The 19,550-nt window shown below is 35.1% G+C and overlaps 1 protein-coding gene across 2 annotated transcripts in view; it reads right to left on the bottom strand.

Annotated features, from left to right (window-relative positions):
* The window catches only part of STRN3 (striatin 3), a 116,827-nt gene that overhangs the window by 63,818 nt on the left and 33,459 nt on the right, over positions 1-19,550 (bottom strand). For both annotated transcript variants that reach the window (XM_037037603.1, XM_037037604.1), the window contains exons 2-4: positions 9,003-9,106; positions 8,483-8,556; positions 4,282-4,363 (exon numbers count right to left, since the gene is read on the bottom strand). In XM_037037603.1, coding sequence (XP_036893498.1) covers positions 4,282-4,363; positions 8,483-8,556; positions 9,003-9,106 — 260 coding nt within the window. The remainder of the gene's footprint in view (positions 1-4,281; positions 4,364-8,482; positions 8,557-9,002; positions 9,107-19,550) is intronic.

Genomic DNA, 19,550 nt, shown 5'->3' with positions numbered 1-19,550 from the left:
GGACTCAAATCAATGGAATGGACCAGAAGAAGAACGAAACATCCGACCAGAAAGGGATGAAGAAATGAGAATTCAAAAAAATGAGGAGAGGCTTAGGAACCTCCAGGACATCTTTAAACGTTCCAACATCCGAATTATAGGGGTACCAGAATGGGGAAAGAAACAGCCACGAGTGGAATACTTACTTGAACAAGTAATAAAGGAGAACTTCCCCAGTCTGGCAAAGGAAATAGACTTCCAGGAAGTCCAGGAAACTCAGAGAGTCCCAAAGAAGGTGGACCCAAGAAGGAACACACCAAGGCACATCATAATTACATTAGCCAAGATTAAAATGAAGGAGAGAATCCTAGAAGCAGCAAGAGATAAGAGGACAGTCACCTACAAAGGAGTTCCCAATCAGACTGTCAGCGGATTTTGCAAAAGAGACCTTCCAGGCAAGAAGGGGCTGGAAAGAAGTATTCCAAGTCATGAAATCCAAAGACCTACAGCCAAGATTGCTTTATCCAGCAAAGCTTTCATTTAGAATGGAAGGACAGATAAAGTGCTTCTCAGATAAGGTCAAATTCAAGGAGTTCATCATCACCAAGCCCTTATTATATGAAATGCTAAAGGAATTTATAGAAGAAAAAGGAGATGAAAAATACGAACAGTGAAAGGACAGCAAACTCACAGTTATTAACAACCACGCCTAAAACAAAAGCAAACCAAGAGGACAGCTAGATCAGGAGCGGAACCATAGAAATGAAGAACACATGGAGGGTTAGCAACAGGGGAGTGGGAGGAGGAGAAGGGGAGAGAAGGTACAGAAAATATCATAGACAGTAGGTAGAAAATAGATAGTGGGAGGGCAAGAACAATGGGGGAAATACAGAATCTAAAGAACTTGAGACATGTGGTTATAAACTAAGGGGGGAGAATGGAGGGGGAGGGAGTGTGTGGGTGAAGGGGAATGAAGGGGGGGAATAGAAGAACTGTAATGGTATAATCAATAAAATATATTAAAAAAATAAGCAAAATTCAATTTTAGTGACGTGGTTCACTAATAAATATGGCAGTAGAAGAAAAGAAGATACAAGAATTTTGGAAATTTTTCAGGTTTCCAGCTTGTATAATTAGACGGCGTTTCTATTCAATGAGATGAAGAATAAATTATCAGAATCTGGTTTATAGGGTACTTATCAGATAATCTTGTAGTGTCTACCCAAGTTACAATATTTATTAGGCACAATAATAAGAAAGGTCAAAAGCTCAAAAGAGACTGGACTAGGTATATAGATTTAGGAGCCATCAGTGTTTGGTGGTATTTGAAGCCATGAATTTAAATCAAGTTATCTGGAGGAAAAGCAGAAGAACGGACAGAAAGCCAGGGTGTAAGGGGCTAAAAAAATAAAAGAATCTTATAAGAAAATTAAAATAAAGTGCTTAAGAAATAGATTATACAATAGAGGGTGAGGGGGGTGAGCAGAAATGATAGCAGAGAGTGGTATCAATAAAGTAGGGAAAAAGTTCCACAATGGAATGAATGGTTAATGTCAAATGTTTCCAGAAGATCAAATATGAATAAAAAAAGGTATTTTAAATATGTTTGTGATAACAGGTTCAGTGAAACATTAAAATGGAAAGCAGACTAGACAATTGAGAAATGAACACAGAAGACCAGGGAAATCAACTACTCTTAAGAGAAATGTGGGAAGAGACAAAACATAAATGCAGGCAATGGGATTAGGTATTTATAGAAGTACTATGCAACTGATTTCCCTACAGTTGTCACACTCTTCCAAAACCCGCAATCCTCTTCTGGGGGAAACAGCTTCCACCACACTGTAACCATGTGGTCTGAGTGAGCAGCCACGATTTTATACAATCCAGGTAAAAATAACTGACACAAAAGCAGTTATTTGATCAAGTCAAGCCAATTCTAATCTGCAGAAATTATTTTGAGTAAAATAGGGAGTCCCCTGCCACATGGAGAAAAGTGATTTTCAGTAAAACAGAATAAAACTCATACACAAAGCATTAGAACACCAGAGAATAGAAACAGGTCCTGAGTGTTTCCTGTCCCTAGGAATTTGTCAGTGCTCGCTCCCACTCATTCTTCCTGTCACTCAGTTATTTAGCTTCCCTCAATTCTGCTGGCTACCCCTTCATCCTTCCAAACAATATGTTCTTTCTAATACTAGTTTGAGTTTTAGTCACTGAGAGTCCAGATTAAGAAATACCTCTTTGAATAAAAGATTAGCAACTGGGGTGATAAATATAAGGTTTAAATACATTCATAGAAATAAAAGCTAAAGGTTCATGGAGTTCTCACCTGATAGCCCTCCTAGTTCCAGTAAAGTAGAACGCGAAGTGCTCTAATGACAGCAAGGGAGAATGTGCTGAGATGTGGTAAAAGTTTAGAACAGGGGTGTCAAACTCATTTTCATCGAGGGCCAAATCAGCCTCACAGTTGCCTTCAAAGAGCCGAATGTAATTTTAGGATTGTATAAATGTAACTACTTCTTAACTAGGGGCAAGGAACTCAGCACTGCTGCTGGGTAGAAACAATGTGCCGGGCCACATAAAACAAGATGGACAGCCCCCCGGCCTTGTGTTTGCCACCTGTGGTTTAGAATCTCTACTGAGGGCAATGGGAGGGAGGAGGTGACCAGGGTTATAGAGAAAGGCTCCCTGCAATGTTTAGACAGGAAACCATGAAAATGTACTGGCATTCATATGATTCTGTAATTCTCCAAGAATTTTTTAGAAGTAGAAGCATGAAAGACTAAACTAAGGCTGGGGATGTTATAAGTAGGTACAGCAAAATGACTAGCAAAAGCGGGTTAAGAAGTGGGCAGCAAGGACGCTAAGGGTACTAGCAAAAGGGTGACTGATCACGGGGTCTAAACTGGAGCCAGGGAAATAAAAGTAAACAACAACAACAAAAAACCCACAACAAAAATAAAATGAAACCAATCATAGTTTAGAGAGGAGCTAAGGAGTTAAAAAAGTAAAGATCAAGGTAAAGTCAGGGGGCAAAAATATGGGAATTAGAGTGAGAAGTGGAATATAAATTAAATGTCAGATTATGGAATAATCCAGAGGTAAGATCGTTCTAGGGATTGACAGAGTCAAGAGTCTGACCTCAGTGGGTTACTGAAATGCAGGTAAAGATGTCTAGAGCTGAGAAAATTAAATAATTTTAAGTTACTCAGGATATCAGGAGTATCAGTACCAAAGTTTTCCAAACATAAGGGAGGAAAACATATATGAGCAGGGACACCCCCCAAAACCCCAAATTTATTTATAAAAAAATGTGTATCTATTCTTATGTGTTTAAACTTCAGTCCCCTTCCAAGTATTCTCCCTTTAATGCAATACATGTATCAGATATTTTGAGCAGATATTTTTTCCACTGCTCAAAACAGTTTTTGAACTCAGATTTTGATGCCTTTTAGCACTGCCATTTTTGTTTCACCTCTTCCACACTGGCAAAACATTTCCCTTTGAGTACTTATTTTTAATCCCAAAAAACCTCAAAAAGTTGCTGGGTTGAGATCCAGTGAATTGGGAGGGTAGAACATGGGGCCATGCGTTTTTTGGTCAAAAGCTGCCACACAGCACAGTGTAGGCAGGGGAGCTTGTAAACCACCTATGATGAAATGAGCAAATACACTGAAAGGGGCTTCAAAAAAAAATTCACTGAAGCAGAATACAGCTTCTCACAACAACGCCAGCAGGTACACTGATACAGATGGGTTTCTAGAACATTGATCTAGCAGGGGAAACCTGTACTACAAGGGGTTCACCTTCCAGCTGAGGGGTTCTTTCATGTAGATAAAAGACATTAAAATTTGGCACAGAAGTTTTTCTAATACAATAAAGAATTCAAATGGCAAAAAGGTTCCCCAAAAATTCAAGTAAAGGTAAGACTTTGCAAGCCACTTCTGAAGTTTCAGATAACCAGTTAAATTCTTTCTCAAACCGTCTCACTTAAAGTCCAATATGTAAATTTGCAATGATGAAATCAGGAGTGTCTACAAATATGAACTTTATCTACATTGTTTTTGCTCTGGCCTTGAAGGCACCTAGTCTTTTCAACATTCTACCCCACAAATAAACAAAAACAGCATTACTCTGAGGAGCATTCAAAGGAAAGAAACTTTAACCAAAGCATTAAAAAGCAATATGAAAATTATACACATTGTCCCACTATCATTAAATAATTTTTCACTTGAAGAGTGAGTGAATATAAGCACTTCATATCTAGGCCTTTAAAGCTGAAAATGAGCCATTACTCACTGTCTTAAAAGCTGCCTGCCTTGCTTCCATGTTAACTGGCTATTCTGAGGCGCTGTGGGAGCTTCTGTGTCTTTGGTTTCTTCTAAAAATTAACAACAAAAAAAGACACGTTTGATACACATTATTTCAACTACTGAAAATATTGTCAAAGTTTTCTAATAAACAAAGTCTCACAAAATACATGTAAATGTTATATAAAGGACAGACAAAAATTAACTTTTATTATTTACTATGAATGACACTCATTTCAAATGTGTTTGTTCCAATAACTCAAACACTTAGGTACTACCCTCCTTGTTTTAAAATCAGGAAAAGTTAAGTGTCCGTTAACTATTGGGGATTCAAAAATAAAAGCCAAAACTTTGAAATGCAATATTATTATAATTAGTTTTTCATTACCAGAATTATATTGAATTGAATGCTTCTGAAATTAAAAGGCTACACTTAATATTTACATTAGCTATTCAAAAGCAACACTGTTAAGATATTAGGTATATATAACTTAATTGTGAGTTGATATCAGTAGACTCTAAGTTTATATCACAAAACTTTATATAGTCAATTTCATTTTTTAGAACTGAAAGTTAAACCAGAAAATAGCTTTTACTACAGGTAAAAAACATTTTTTATTCCCATGTAACAAAGTATATGTATTTTAAAAGTTTAATAAATAGCATAATTTTAGTTCAGTTAAGCTCTGAATAAGTATCCTTAGATTTATAGCATTTTGTTTATTTTTAAATCACATATAACATAATCACTGCAGGAAAAAAACACATTAAAAAAATTGCCCAAAATCCTATCACCAAAAGTTAGTTTTCAAGACTTTATTGTTCCATAGTTTCCAGCTGAGAATACACTAATAAACTTCTCCCCTCTTTAAAAAAAAAAAAGGGCAGTATGAACACCGCACTGTAAGCTGCTTTTGACACTTACTGTATCTTGAACATTCTCTCTATGGCAATAAATATAGATTAACATATTAATGTTGAAATTAGTTTCCATTATTAACTATCATAAATAATGCTGCTAAGGATATCCTTGAAGTACATTGTAAGCATACAGCTCAATCAATTTTTGAACACACTCATGTAACCAGTACCTAAATGAAGAAACAAAACATTGTCAGCATCCCAAATGTTTTCCTTTGCCCTTTTAAGTCACTAGATACTTCCAAAGGAACATCAATACTATCCCGAATTCTAAAAACAGGATTAATTTTTTAATTTACTAACATTAAGTCAATTATATCAATGTTCAACTTCATGTGTATGTAACTCATCCATGTTGTCAAATTCATTTAAGTTAACTTTTGTTGCTAAATAGCATACTGCTATGCTAAAATACCACAATATATTTATGCATTCTAATGCTGAAGAATGTTCAAGTTGTTTCTGGTTTTTTACTATTAAAAAATAATAATACCATGAACATTATTATACAAGCCTATGATGAACATATGTACGAATTTTAGGGAGTGGAACACCTAGGAATGGAATTACTGGGTCACAGGATATACTATGTTTCCTTTAGTAATATCACAGAAAAATCACTTTCAGAGTTCTATCAATTTACAACCCCAACACAGGTAGGCCTACAGTCTGGTTGTTACACATCCTCAACAACACTTGACTTTTTTTTTTATTTTAGCCATTCTGTTAGGTGCCTAACTATATTGCACTGTGGTTTTAAGCTATACTTCTTCAAAAACTGATAAAATTGCCCTGGCTGGTGTAGCTCAGTGGATTGAGCATGGGCCTGTGAAGCAAATGGTCACTGGTTCAATTCCCAGTCAGGGCACATGCCTGGGTTGCAGGTCACGTCCTCAGCAGGGGACACATGAGAGGCAACCACACAATGATGTTTCTCTCCCACTCTTTCTCCTTCCTGTCCCCTCTCTCTAAAAATAAATAAAAAAAATATTTTAAAGAAAAACCCTGATAAAATTGAGCATAATTTCATGTGCTTCTTGGCCATTTAGAAATATTACTTTATTGAGTGTCTTTTTAAGTCATCGGCCCATTTTTCTACTGTTACAGACTTTTAAAATCTAAATCCACCCTGGCTGGTGTAGCTCAGTGGATTGAGCACAGGCCTGCGAACCACACAATCGCGGTTGGATTCCCAGTCAGGGCACATACCTGGGTTGCAGGCCAGTTCCCAGCAGGGGACTCACGATAAGCAATCATACATTGATATTTCTCTCCTCTCCTTCCCTTCCCCTCTAAAGGCAAATAAATAAAAATCTAAAAAAAAAAGTTGTTTAAAAAAGTAAAATAAAATCTAAATCTAAGAATAAAGGAGTGCTTTACATAGTTGGGCACAACCCATTTTACAGGGTTAGGCTTACATTATGTATACTGGCATTACATGACACAGGGGTATAAAAACATGCATATCTCATACTTCTACCATATCAATATTTTGCATATTTTCTCTTATTTTACATTTTGCTTTATTTTGGGCATCAGTATTTACATTAAAAAGTCAATACTGATTCACTTAATGTTTATTGCTATACTTTGCTGTTAATGATTTTATCCCACTTTGTTGGCATCATGTGTCTTTGACCATCCCTTTTGGTTTTTTTCCCCCAACAATCTACTTTGTTACTATTGTATATCCTATAAATAAAATGTGTATGTTATTTGACTCCTCAATTTGAGTAAGTTTAATAGTTAGGTTTAAAACAAATTTAACAACAAGTCTGCTTTTATCTGACTTCAGTTGCGGGCAGGAGAGGTTTAGCCGTTAAGTAAGTTTGCTCATACCCACTGCGGCACTAAGACAAGCCAATTCTGCCTCTAGTTCCAGGAACAATGTGGCTGTAACCAGCCTCCTTCCTCACATTTCACAAACTAAAGTTGGAGGACAGCCCTTGAGTGCTAGAAAGTGACTGCTTATTTTCTGAATACACTAAGTTACATTCGAAAGTGGAGAAAAACTCAAAATAAATCAACTGCAAGTTTTATGTATAAAGTGTTTCTGTGCCTAGTTCTCAGTACTTAATATCAAACTAAAAACCAAATAACTAAATTTGTAAAATTTACTTTAATACCTAAGTAAAAAAAATTCCATACATCAATTTTACTGTCACTACCATACATGCTTTGATGTTTTAGATATGGAGACTACAGGAGAAGACAAATTATGTATCCAAAAAGACATCATTTTCTTGTTTTAGCAACCAACATCTAACAACAGCAAAAAATTAAGCTTACACTATTAAAATGTATAAAGAACCCTGGCTGGTGTAGCTCAGTGGATTGAGCACGGGACCTGTGAAGCAAGGGGTCGCCAGTTCGATTCCCAGTCAGGGCACATGCCTGGGTTGCAGACTGAGTCCCCAGTAAGGGGATACATGAGAGGCAACCACACATTGATGTTTCTTTCCCACTTTCTCCTTCCCTTCCCCTCTCTCTAAAAATAAATAAATAAAATATTTTAAAAAATGTATAAAGAAATGGATTCTAAATATACCTGATAAATTGGCTAGTAATATGTCCAAATACTCTAAAATATAAATCAAAATAAATTATTAGATTTTTAGACTACTCTAATCATTATCATATAGAACCCCAAAATTAACATTAAACTGCTAGCTCTTTCCTATGTCCAGCCCTCCCTTCCCTGCATAACTATTCATCACATGCCACTCTCGGACTCACTATTCACTATCTGTTTGGAAAGACACAAGGTCAATTGAAAATAATTTTTCATTCTCTTATCCTTATTTGGCTTCTTCTGCAGTTTCCAAATTCAATCAAATTTCCAAGTTCTTTAGAACTAAACTGAATTAATCAGAGCTTCTACAGACAAAAACACGTTTTTAATAAAAAAAAACTAAGCTTATATAGGATAGGACAAGGACTGCCTACAGGTGGAGACACACTTACTAGTTCATTACCTTCCACTTCTAATTACTAAAAAAAAAAATACATCCACAGTTTTTTACATAGGTTTCAACACAATAAAACTAGGACAAATAACCTCAAAAGTGAGATATAATTACTTACTTTCATTAGCTCATTATTTTCCCCCAAATTCTAGACAGTTGTACAACAGTCAATCAGTTGACTAACCAATGCTTTCAAAGAAAAATAGGAGGAAAGAGAACATGTCTGTTAAATAAAAATATGCTTGAAGCAATTATTCTTGGGAAGAGGTGGGAGTGGCATGAAGAAAGAAGAATAGAATTTACCTGATTCAAAGGTTGGCATTTTCAAATCACCTTGGTTCAGTTCGGTGCCATATTTTAATTTGTGATATTTTGCCCTGAAAATGTAATAATAAATTATTGAAGAAAACTTGTTTTCCCTTCTCCAGTTAAGTAAATACTAGTAGATTTCACAAATAACAAATAAAACAATATGAACATGTTTCTTCAACTTAACTTGCAAAGGAAGTTGTAGGGAAAAAAAATGTACTGCTATAAAAGGGGGGGGGAATTACCCAACTAACATATACACCCAAGTGAAAAACCAATCCTGATCTTTCAAAAAAAATTCCAAAACTTCGATTCCACAGAACAAAAGATATTTCAATGTAAAGATTTTTAACCTCTTTTTCTTTTCTCAAAAACACTCAAATCAAAATATCACCTTGTATTTTAGGCAAAGTTTGTATCTCTCAAAGAGCTTTCAAATACCTTGTACAATGATATAAGAGAATAATGATGTTCTAATTTATTTCATTCATGTAATAAAATGAGATACACATACCTCTCTTGTTTTAATGCATACTCTAACATCTTTATTCTTCTTACTAAATCCTTCTTCAAGTTTTCTTGACCTTTTCTTTCTCCTTGCAAAAATGCTATTCGGGCCTAAAAATATAAATGGTCCATTTATTTTTATTTTTTCTTAATTGTACATAGGAAACTGAAAAAAGGAAAACAGTAAAGTTCTGCACTGTTATTCACAACAGCAAGACTTAAAATTTAGAGTAGTCAATCAAACTTTGTTAGAGAACATAATCACTTTAAAAATAAAGATAGTACAAATTAACTACTTGCTTATAATCCTTAGTCACTAATACTAGTCATTTTACATAATCTTAAAAGAAAATTTTATATGAAAAATTGTGTCTGATTTCTGAGATGTAAGTCATAAGACACTAAACATAATATTTTATTCACAAGTAGACAAATATTTTTCCCAAATGAGATACTGTTTCAAAAACCAGTAATAAATGCCTGTTTTCATCAAAAAAACTTCCCTATTATCCTTTTTAAAAAATCATATAAAATCATCCACAACTTCCTAACACCTGAGAAGTAATAGATATATAACATTTCAGCTACATAACACTCCTAAAATACAATTTCAAAATAACAATAAAGATCTAGGAGGAATGGTAAAAATTCAAAACTCAGTACAGGTTGTGGCAAAAGTGAGTTTTACAGTTGTTCTCTGCATGGAAAATAATACAATAATAATAAGTAAATGCAAAAATACAAGAAGTAGGTTTATACTTGCATATTCACAACTATAAACCTACTTTTGCCCCACCCTGTAGTGTAAGATCCTAAAGAAAAAAGTAGCATCTATGACTCTCAAGTTATGGGGCAAAGGCAAAATATGTCAATGTCATACCTCAGTATGTCACTTTCAGCCTCAAAAAATTCTGAGTTTTTCTATAGTATGAGTCATATACTATAGAACCATTATGTGACTCCAATTTTCAGATCTCATAAGCATTCTACAATTACCCATGCAAAAAGATAAAAGCAGCTCATTTCATTCTGTTTCATGAAAAGTTGTCATTGATTTTTCTGAATGAGAAAGGCACTGCAAAGTAAGTGAAACTTACAACATACTCTAAGGGATCACAAAGAAAACATTACAAAATGGTAATGCTTCCAATTAGAATCTTCTATTGTGACAATTTATTTTCACTTTGCCATTTTCATATTTAAAATCATCCATGCATACAGAATCTAGTAAATTAAAAACAAGCACAAGCAACACACACAGAAACACATACAAAATCTCAAAGCAACTTCTGAACAGAAGCTGAATGGAAGTAATTCACAGACACAGGACAAGGAAAAGTTGAGATTTCATCAAAACAAAACCTTTAAAAAGACATGGCCTACCCAAAAGTACCAGGGAGAGGAGTATAAAAAGCAGATGACAGATAAGTCATCAGTACTGGAACTGACCTTTGACACTCTATTACCAAGTTTCTAGACAGATACTTTGTCAAAAAAGGTAAAGGAAAAGTCTGATAGTGGTAACAAAGACCAATTAAATATAAGAGATTTGGCATTTGGGAAAGGATCATTGACAATGAACTGTCAACTACTTTTACAGGTCATAATGCACTACTAAAAGTCTAATCTCTGCAAATACTTTAAAAAGTAACCTCAAAAAAAATTAAAATGGTATCAGAAAACAAAAGTATCCAAAAATAAACCAATAAAGATGTGCAAGATCTGTGCATGAAAAACTTAAAACTGAGACAAAAAAAAGATTACCTAAATGGACAAGCACACTCACTACTGAGATAACACCAATTTTCACACAAACTAACCAAGACAGTTAATGTAACTCCAATCAAACTCCCAGTGTGTGTGTAAGAGACAAGAGAAAGAGAAACTTGATAAGCTAATTTTAAAATTCCAAAGAAATCAAAACTGTCAAGAACGAGCAAGACTACTGAACTTGTTAAAAAGCTATAAAAATTAAGATGGTGATTGGTGCAGATAGACAGATCGAAGACACAAACAAAGCTGAAAAACAAACCAATGCATAGAAGGTCACATGATTTATGAAAGGCAGAAGTTTTAGAACACCGACGAAAGAATGGTCATTCCAAAAAATGGTGCTCGCATCAGTTCCAGGAGGGTTATAGATCTAAACATGAAGGCAGAACAATAATGCTTTTAAGATGTAACATATATTTTCACACTCTCAGATTAAGAAAAGAATTCATGAAGACAAAAGCCTTAACCATAAAATAGGACTGATATATTCATCACTAAAAAACTTCTGTTCAAGCTAAAGCAGGGATTGGCAACCTACCACAGGCTTGTTTTTGTAGAGCCCCAGAAAAAAAAAAAACTGGTTAAAAAAAAAACAACAACAAACAAGAAGAATACGCCACATGTATTCAACGTGGCCTGCAGGACCTAATGTTTTAACCATTCAAGTTTGCAAAACTCCTATACCAGTTATCAGGCAAAACAAACTTTAACAAAAAAAGGTTATAAAACATAAAAATATTATATATTAATAAAACATTTAATTACAGCAAGATTTAAAAATTATAAATATCCATGTACCTAATACAAATCAAAACTGACAGAATTAAAGGGAGAAATAGTTCCACAATAATAAATAGCTGGAGACTTTAATACTCTAGTCTCGATAACTAATAGATAAAGACGACAGAAGATAAGGAAATAGAGGACTTCAACAATGCAGTGAATTAACTAGATCTAATAGGCATAGCAGAACACTCTCCCCAACAATAACAGAATATATATTCTTCTCAAGTTTACATGGGATATTCTCCAAGACAGAAAGTCACAAATTAAGTAATAATAGATTTAAAAAGATATACGTATCTTAAAAAAAAAACCCAACTCTTCCAAAAAACCCAACTCTTCCAACCAAATAGATGAAGTTCAAAAGCTATACAAAAACAAAGCCAAAAAAGCCACCAATTTGTAAAAATTAAATAGCACATTATTAAACCACCAATGGAACAAAGAAATCACAGGGAAAAATGGAAAGGAATGAAAACAAACCACAACATATGAAAACTTATGGGACAAAGCAAAAGCAGTGCTAAGGAGAAATTTCACAGTTATAAAAGCTTACGTTAAAAAAAAAAAAATTAGGCCCTGGCTGGTGTAGCTCAGTGGATTGAGCACGGGCTTGCGAACCACACGATCGAAGTTCGATTCCCAGTCAGGGCACATGCCTGGGTTGCAGGCCGGTTCCCAGCAGGGGACACAGGAGAGGCAACCATACATTGGTATTTCTCTCCCTGTCTCCTTCCCTTCTCCCCTCTAAAGATAAATAAATTTAAAAAATTTAAAAAAAATTAGAAAGAGCTCTGGCCAGTAAGCTCGGTTGGTTTGAGTGTCATCCCAATATGCCAAGGTTGTGGGTTTCATCTCCAGTAGGGCACATATAAGAAGCAACCAATAAATGCCTAAATAAGCGGAAAAACAAATCTCTCTCTTTTTCCTACCCTTACTCTCTCTCTCTTTCTCTCAAATCAATCAATTAAAAAAAATTAAAGAATAAAGATCTCAAATCAACAAAATACAACTTCAGGAACTAGAAAAAGCATTCAGAAGAAAAGAAATACTTAAGATAAAAGCACAGAAAAATGAAATAGAGAACAGAAAAACAAAATAATATAAAGGAGTTAAAATCAATCCTTCTAAAACATTTCCAAAAACTCAAGAGTGAGCACTCCTTAACTCAATGAGGCCAGCGTAGTAAATCAAATTGAGCAGCTCATAACAAAAATTACCCATCATGACCAAGTGAAATTTATTTCTGGACTGCAAGGATGATTCAACATAAGAAAATCAATCAATGCAATATAATACACTAAAAGAATAAAGGAGGAAAAGCCACATGAGCATTTTAAAAGATGCAGAAAAAGAATTTTGACAAAATTCAACACCCTTTCATGATAAAAGACACTCAACGCACTAGAAATAAAAGGAAACTATCTCAACATAATAAAACTATGTATGAAAACCCCACAACAAACATCATACTGAATAGTGAAAGACTGAAAGCTTTGCCTCTGAAAACAGGGCAAGGATACCTACCTTCAATACTACTTTTCAACATAATAATAGAAGTACTAGCCGGAGCAATGGAGCAAGAAAAGAAATGAACTAACAAGCCATGTGATAAGACAGGGAGGAACCTTAAATACACATTCCTAAGGGAAGCCAGGATGAAGAGGCTACATTCTGCACGATTCCAACTATAAGATATTCTAAGAAGGGCAAATATAACTATGGAAACAGCTAAAAACACCAGTGGTTGCCAAGCCAATTTATTTATTTTTTGGTGGGGTTGGGTGGGCAGGTAAAGAGGAAAAAGAATAGTTGAAGTACAGGGAACTTTCAGGGGTGGTGAAACTACATACTCTGTATGATATAATGGTGTTATAATGGTGGTTCCACAACATTATGCATTTGCCCAAACACACACACATCAGTACAATGTACAATGAACCTTAAGCTATGGACTTCAGCTAGTAATAATGTAAAATTTTTCAAAATAAAGCAGTCATTAACAAGTTTTGGTGAGTATGTGGACAAACTGAAACTCTTGTCTACTGCTCATGGATTTATAATATGATGTAACTATTTTTTAAAGATTTTATTTATTTATCTTTAGAGGGGAAGGGAAGGAGAGAGGGAGAGAAATGTCAATGTATGGTTGCCTCTTGTGCATCCCCTGCCAGGAACTGGCCTGCAACTTAGGCATGTGCCCTGACTGGGAATCGAACCAAGATCCTCTGGTTCACAGGCCCACGCTCAATCTACTGAGCTACACCAGCCAGAGCAATATGATGTAACCATTATGTAAAACAGTATGGAGGTTCCTCAAAAAACTAAAACTAGAACTACACCATATACCCAACAACTCCACTTCTAGGTATATATCCAAAAGAATTGAAAGTAAGATCTCAAGGGGATATTTACACATTCATGTTCATAGCAGCCTTATTCACAATAGCCAAATGGTGGAAGCAAACCAACTGTCCATCAAACAGACAAATGGATAAACAAAATGTGGTATATACATACAAAGGAACATTATTTAGCCTTAAAAGGCAAGAAAATCCTGTCACATGCTACATGACTAAATCTTTGGGACATTATGCTGTACCAACTGAAACATATAAAAAGACAAAGATAGTATGATTCCACTCCTACAAGGTATCTATAGTAGTCAAATTGATAGAAACATTAAGTAAAAGGTAGTTACTGGGGAGGGGGACAGGACACAATGAATAGTTGTTTAATAGGTTTAATGTTTCAGATTTGTCAGATAAAAACGTTCTATCTCAACACTACTAATTGTACACCTATGCATGGGCAAGATGTCAAATGCTTTTTAGCACATATTTTTTAAATCCTCACCTGAGGATGTTCATTGATTTTTTTTTTTTTAAAGAGAGAGGAAGAGGAGGAAAGAGAGAGAGACAGAAACACTGATGGTTGCCTCCCACACACACCTTGATCAGGAATCAAACCCACAACTTAGGTATGTGCGCTGACTGGGAGGCAAACGTGCAACATTTTGGTGCAGAAAATTATACTCCACCCAACTGAGCCTCCTAGCCAGGGCTAGCACAGCTTTTTAAAAATATTTTTAAAATACTGTCTTTGAGAATCAAAAAGAAAAAAAGGATAGTGTAAGCAGCCTCTGGAACAGCTTCAAGCATTCCAACATTTGCATCATAGGGGTGCCAGAAGGAGAAGAGAAAGAGCAAGAAATTGGAAATCTACTTGAAAAAATAATGAAAGAAAACGTCCCTAATTTGGTGAAGGAAACAGACATACAAGTCAGGGAAGCATGGAGAATCCCAAAGATGCATGCAAAAAGGATCACACCAAGACACATCACAATTAAGTCACAGGCTAAAGATAAAGAGAAAATCTTAAAAGCAGCAAGAGTTCCTTATTGGAACTCCCCCGTAGATAGTTACCTACAGGGGAGTTCCAATAAGACTGTCAGCTGATTTCTCAAAAGAAACTTTGCAGGCAAGAAGGGATTGGCAAGAAACATTCCAAGTCATGAAAAGCAGGGACCCAGGAAGATATCACTTAGAATTAAAGGGCAGATAAAGAGCTTTCTAGACAAGAAAAAAATTAAAGGAGTTCACCAAACCATTGTTATATGAAATGTTAAAGGGACTTAAGAAAAAGAAGATCAAAACTGTGAATAAAATGGCAATAAGTACACATCTATCAACAAATGAATGTAAAAAAACAAACTAAGCAAACAGGAAGAACAGAGACAGAATCATGGATTCAAAGAGTGTTTTGATGGTTGTCACATGGGAAGGGGTGTGGGAGAATGAGTAAAGAGGTAAGGGGATTAAAGCAGTACAAACAGGTAGTTACAGAGTAGCCATGGGGATATAAAATACACTGCAGAAAATGGAGTAGCCAAAGAACTTATAGACATGAACCATAGACATGAACAATGGTGTAGGAATTGCCTGAGGGAGTGGACAGTGCCAGGTGTAGGGGGGCAAAGGCAGAAAACTGGGATAACTGTAATAGCATAATCAGTCAAATATAATTTTTAAAAAAGTTTTTTCGTAAAAAAGGAAAACCAGATGAGAGAAGATATTTGTAAAACATACACACAGAGCTGAGAATGGGCTCATAAACATATAATTTCTATCCACTACCCAAAATGACATACCACTTTTTAAAAAAAGACATCCTAATGGAAATATTGTAAAAAGACTTACAATACCAGACCACAAAATATCAAAATGGTCAATGGTCAAAGATATAAAACAGTTTTCAACCTCAACAGTACTCAGAGAAATATAAATTAGTCCTGGCTGGTATAGCTCAGTGAATTGAGCGTGGGCTGTGAACCAAAGGGTCACCAGTTTGATTCCTAGTTAGGGCACGTGCCTGGGTGCAGACCAGGTCCCCAGTGGGGGCCACGTGAGAGGCAACTACACACTGATGTTTCTCCCTCTCTTTCTCCCTCCCTTCCCCTGTCTCTAAGAATGAATAAAATCTTTTTTAAAAAGAAATATAAATTAAAAATATGAAAAAAATAATAAAATACCCGATTGGCTAACATTTTTGAAAATCTAACTGTACTACTTGTTGAAGAAGGTATAAATCAACAGATACTCCAATAAACAATTTATGAGAGCATAAACTGGTATGGCCACTTCAAAAAAGTTTTGCATTATCTATTAAAGTTAAAGATATAAATACATTAAAACCAAAAAAATTCCTAGATGGATACCCAAAAGAAATGCAGGTATGTATGTGCATACTAGGAGATCTATAATAAAATATTCTGAAGACCATTTTTTATAATTGCCAAAAACTGCAGAAACAATCTAAATATATGTCAATTAGAAAACATAAATTGTGGTATATTAGTATAATGAAATACTACAGAGCTACATACAATGCAGATGAACAAACAATGTTAAGAAAAAAAGCAAAACACAAAAGACAACATTCTATATGATTCCATTTATACAAAGTTCACTGTCAGGCAAAACTAATGAGCAATGCACACTTACACATAACATAATACATATAACATATATTATGTTATATGTAACACATACACAAATACATAACATATAAAAGTAACATTTTTTAAAAAGCAACAAAATTATGCTGCAAAAAGTCAGGATAGTAGTTACCCTTATGTGGGAAGTAGGCAGTGGTGATTTAGAAGAGACAGGATGTAAGACTTCTGGGGTGCTGGCAAGGCTCTATTTCTTGACCTCTCCAAGAATGATATCATGGTTGTTCTCTTTACAATAACTGGTTAAACTGTATGATGTTTCATACACTCTTCTGTATACAAATTATATTTCACAGTTTTAAAATGTTTAAAAAATTAACCTCACTCTTAAGGGTTATGTTTAAGAAGTATATTTTTGGCCCTAGCCAGATAGCTCAGTTGGTTAGAGTGTCATCCCAACACACCAAGGCTGTAGGTGTGATCTTCGATCAGGGCACAAGAATCAACCAATGAATGCATAAATAAGTGGAACAACAAACTGATGTCTTTTTCTCCCTCTCTTCCCTTCTATCTAAAAGTCAGTAAAATTTTTTTATTTTAAAAGGTGTGTTTTTATTATGAAGATATAGTCAAAGATCTAGGTTCTTTAGTTAAGAGGAGAAAGAGGTTCTATGATAATACATGTAGTAACGTCAATAAAAGGACATTTTTAGGAACCACATATTTTTGTTTTTTATTTGCCACATTCAACTAATTTGAATGTTTCTAAATATTTCACTTAAAGAGTATAAAAGTAGATGATTAACTTGAAATTCATTACTACAAATATACTGTATGGGCAAAAAATGAACTTTTATAAATTTGTTTCCATATCCAATCTCAGTTAATTCAGATTAACAAATCTTATTGATTTTTAAAGTAAGTTTTCTTCCTTTGAATACTGGTAAAGTTACTCATTGGGACCATATTTTATTTATCACCTGAGAATACTGAATAATCAGCATATGTTTATAACATGAGAATCTAAAAAGAATTACTTGATGTTGACAGATCATTTTATTGCAAGGCCACTAGAGGTCACCAAGGGAAAACAATCAACATTGACTCAGCTAATATTAGCCCAACATTTCACAATTACTGTAGTTTCCAATGTTCCTTAAATAATTTCTTTGCTTAAAACAAAACAAACAAAACTGATTTTACTTTAAACAAAATTTAAACTAAATGCAAACACCAGATACAGGTGAATTTTGTTTTAATTATTTTAAGACTTTCTTTAGAACTTTTTGAAAAACTAAGAAATATTCAGAAATTAGACCACTATTACAGAACAAACTTGAATTAATAAAAAAGTGTTAAATACTTTAGGTTCGAAAGCAAATTAAAAACAAAATCATGATACCGCAACTAATAAATTCTTAACTCCACTACTGAACATAGTAGGCTATTAACAAATGTTAGTACCCTTTCCCCTTAATGGTCAGCTAAAATTATACATGTGATTCTATTCCAAGCATTTAAATACTTCAGGTTTAGAAGATTCACCTGTAAATATACAGTATCAGCTGGCCCACTGACATTTTATATAAAACATAACTACAAAAAATTCATAATATACAAAGGTTTCAAAACCTAGCTAACTAACAGAATCTAGGAACTTAGATTTTAAAAACACACGTTTAGCTTCATAATTCAGTTGATTCACTGCACAGAAATCTTTGTAATAGTCACCTAATAATGCAAGCACAGTCAGCTTCCCACTTAACAAGGTGCATGAAAAAGGTATACTCTTTTCAAGAATAAACAACACACCTATCAGAATGGCTGTCATCAATAAATCAACAAACAACAAGTGCTAGGGAGGATGTGAAGAAAAGGGAACCCTCTTGCACTGTTGGTGGGAATACAGACTGGTGCAGCCACTGTGTAAAGCAGTATGGAGATAACCTCAAAAATTAAAAATGGATCTGCCTTTTGACGTACCACCATCCCACTTCTGAGAATACATCCAAAGAAACTGCAACACTGATTCAAATGCCTATATACACCCCAATGTTCAGTGGAGCGTTATTACAATAGCCAAGATTGGGAGCAGCCCAAGTGTCCATCAGCAGATGAGCAGATAAAAAAAGCTGTGGCACAGCCTTGGCTGTCCTGTGGCCCAGCTGACTGGAGCGTAGGTCTTGTTAGACTCACAGTCAAGACACAAGCCTAGATTGCAAGTAGGGTCCCAGATTGAGGCACATACAAGAGGCAAGCCATTGGTGTTTCTCCCATCGCCCCCTCCCCTCCTCCATCTCTCTTTCCTTCCCCACTCCCATGCCCCAACCCCTTCTTCTCTTTCTGGAATCAATAAGGGGGGGGGGGGAGCATGGTATATTTACACAGTGGAATACTACTTGGTCGTGAAAGAAGGAAATCTTACCCTTTCCAACAGCATGGATGGACCTGTAGAGCCTTATGCTAAGTGAAATAAGGCAGCCAGAGAAAGACAAGTACCATGTGATTTCAATTATCTATGGAATTTAATGAACACAATAAAATAACAAACAGAAACAGATTCATAAAGAACAGACTGCCGGCTATCAGAGGGAAAGGGTTTGGGAGATTGGATGGAAAAGGTGAAGGCATTAAGGGAAAAAAAAACCCCAACAACAACAAATTCACAGACACAACAGTATGGTGATAACCAGAGGCAAAGGGCAGTGGGAGCAGGGGAGGTAGAAGAGGATATAAGGAGAATAAACGGTGATGGAAGGAGTTGACTTGGGGTGGTGAACACACAATACAATATACAGATGATGTGTTATAGAAGTGTACACCTGAAACCTATTTTACTAACCAATGTCATCCCAGTAACTGCAATAAAAAGTAAAAAAAAAAGGGGGGGGGGCAACACCATAAGATGATACTTTATGCCCATCAGGATGGCTACTACCGAAAAAGTGGAAAACAGTTAAATGTTGTCAAGGACATGGAGAAACTGGAACCCGCCTGCCTTGCTAGTGGGAATGTAAAATGATGTACCCACTGTAGAAAAATTTG

Source organism: Sturnira hondurensis, unplaced genomic scaffold, assembly GCF_014824575.4.
Source record: "Sturnira hondurensis isolate 20B ecotype Veracruz unplaced genomic scaffold, ASM1482457v3 Scaffold0023357, whole genome shotgun sequence".
NCBI lineage: Eukaryota > Metazoa > Chordata > Mammalia > Chiroptera > Phyllostomidae > Sturnira > Sturnira hondurensis.
The sequence above is the reverse complement of the archived record's forward strand: the minus strand, read 5'-3'. Positions and strand labels throughout refer to the sequence as shown.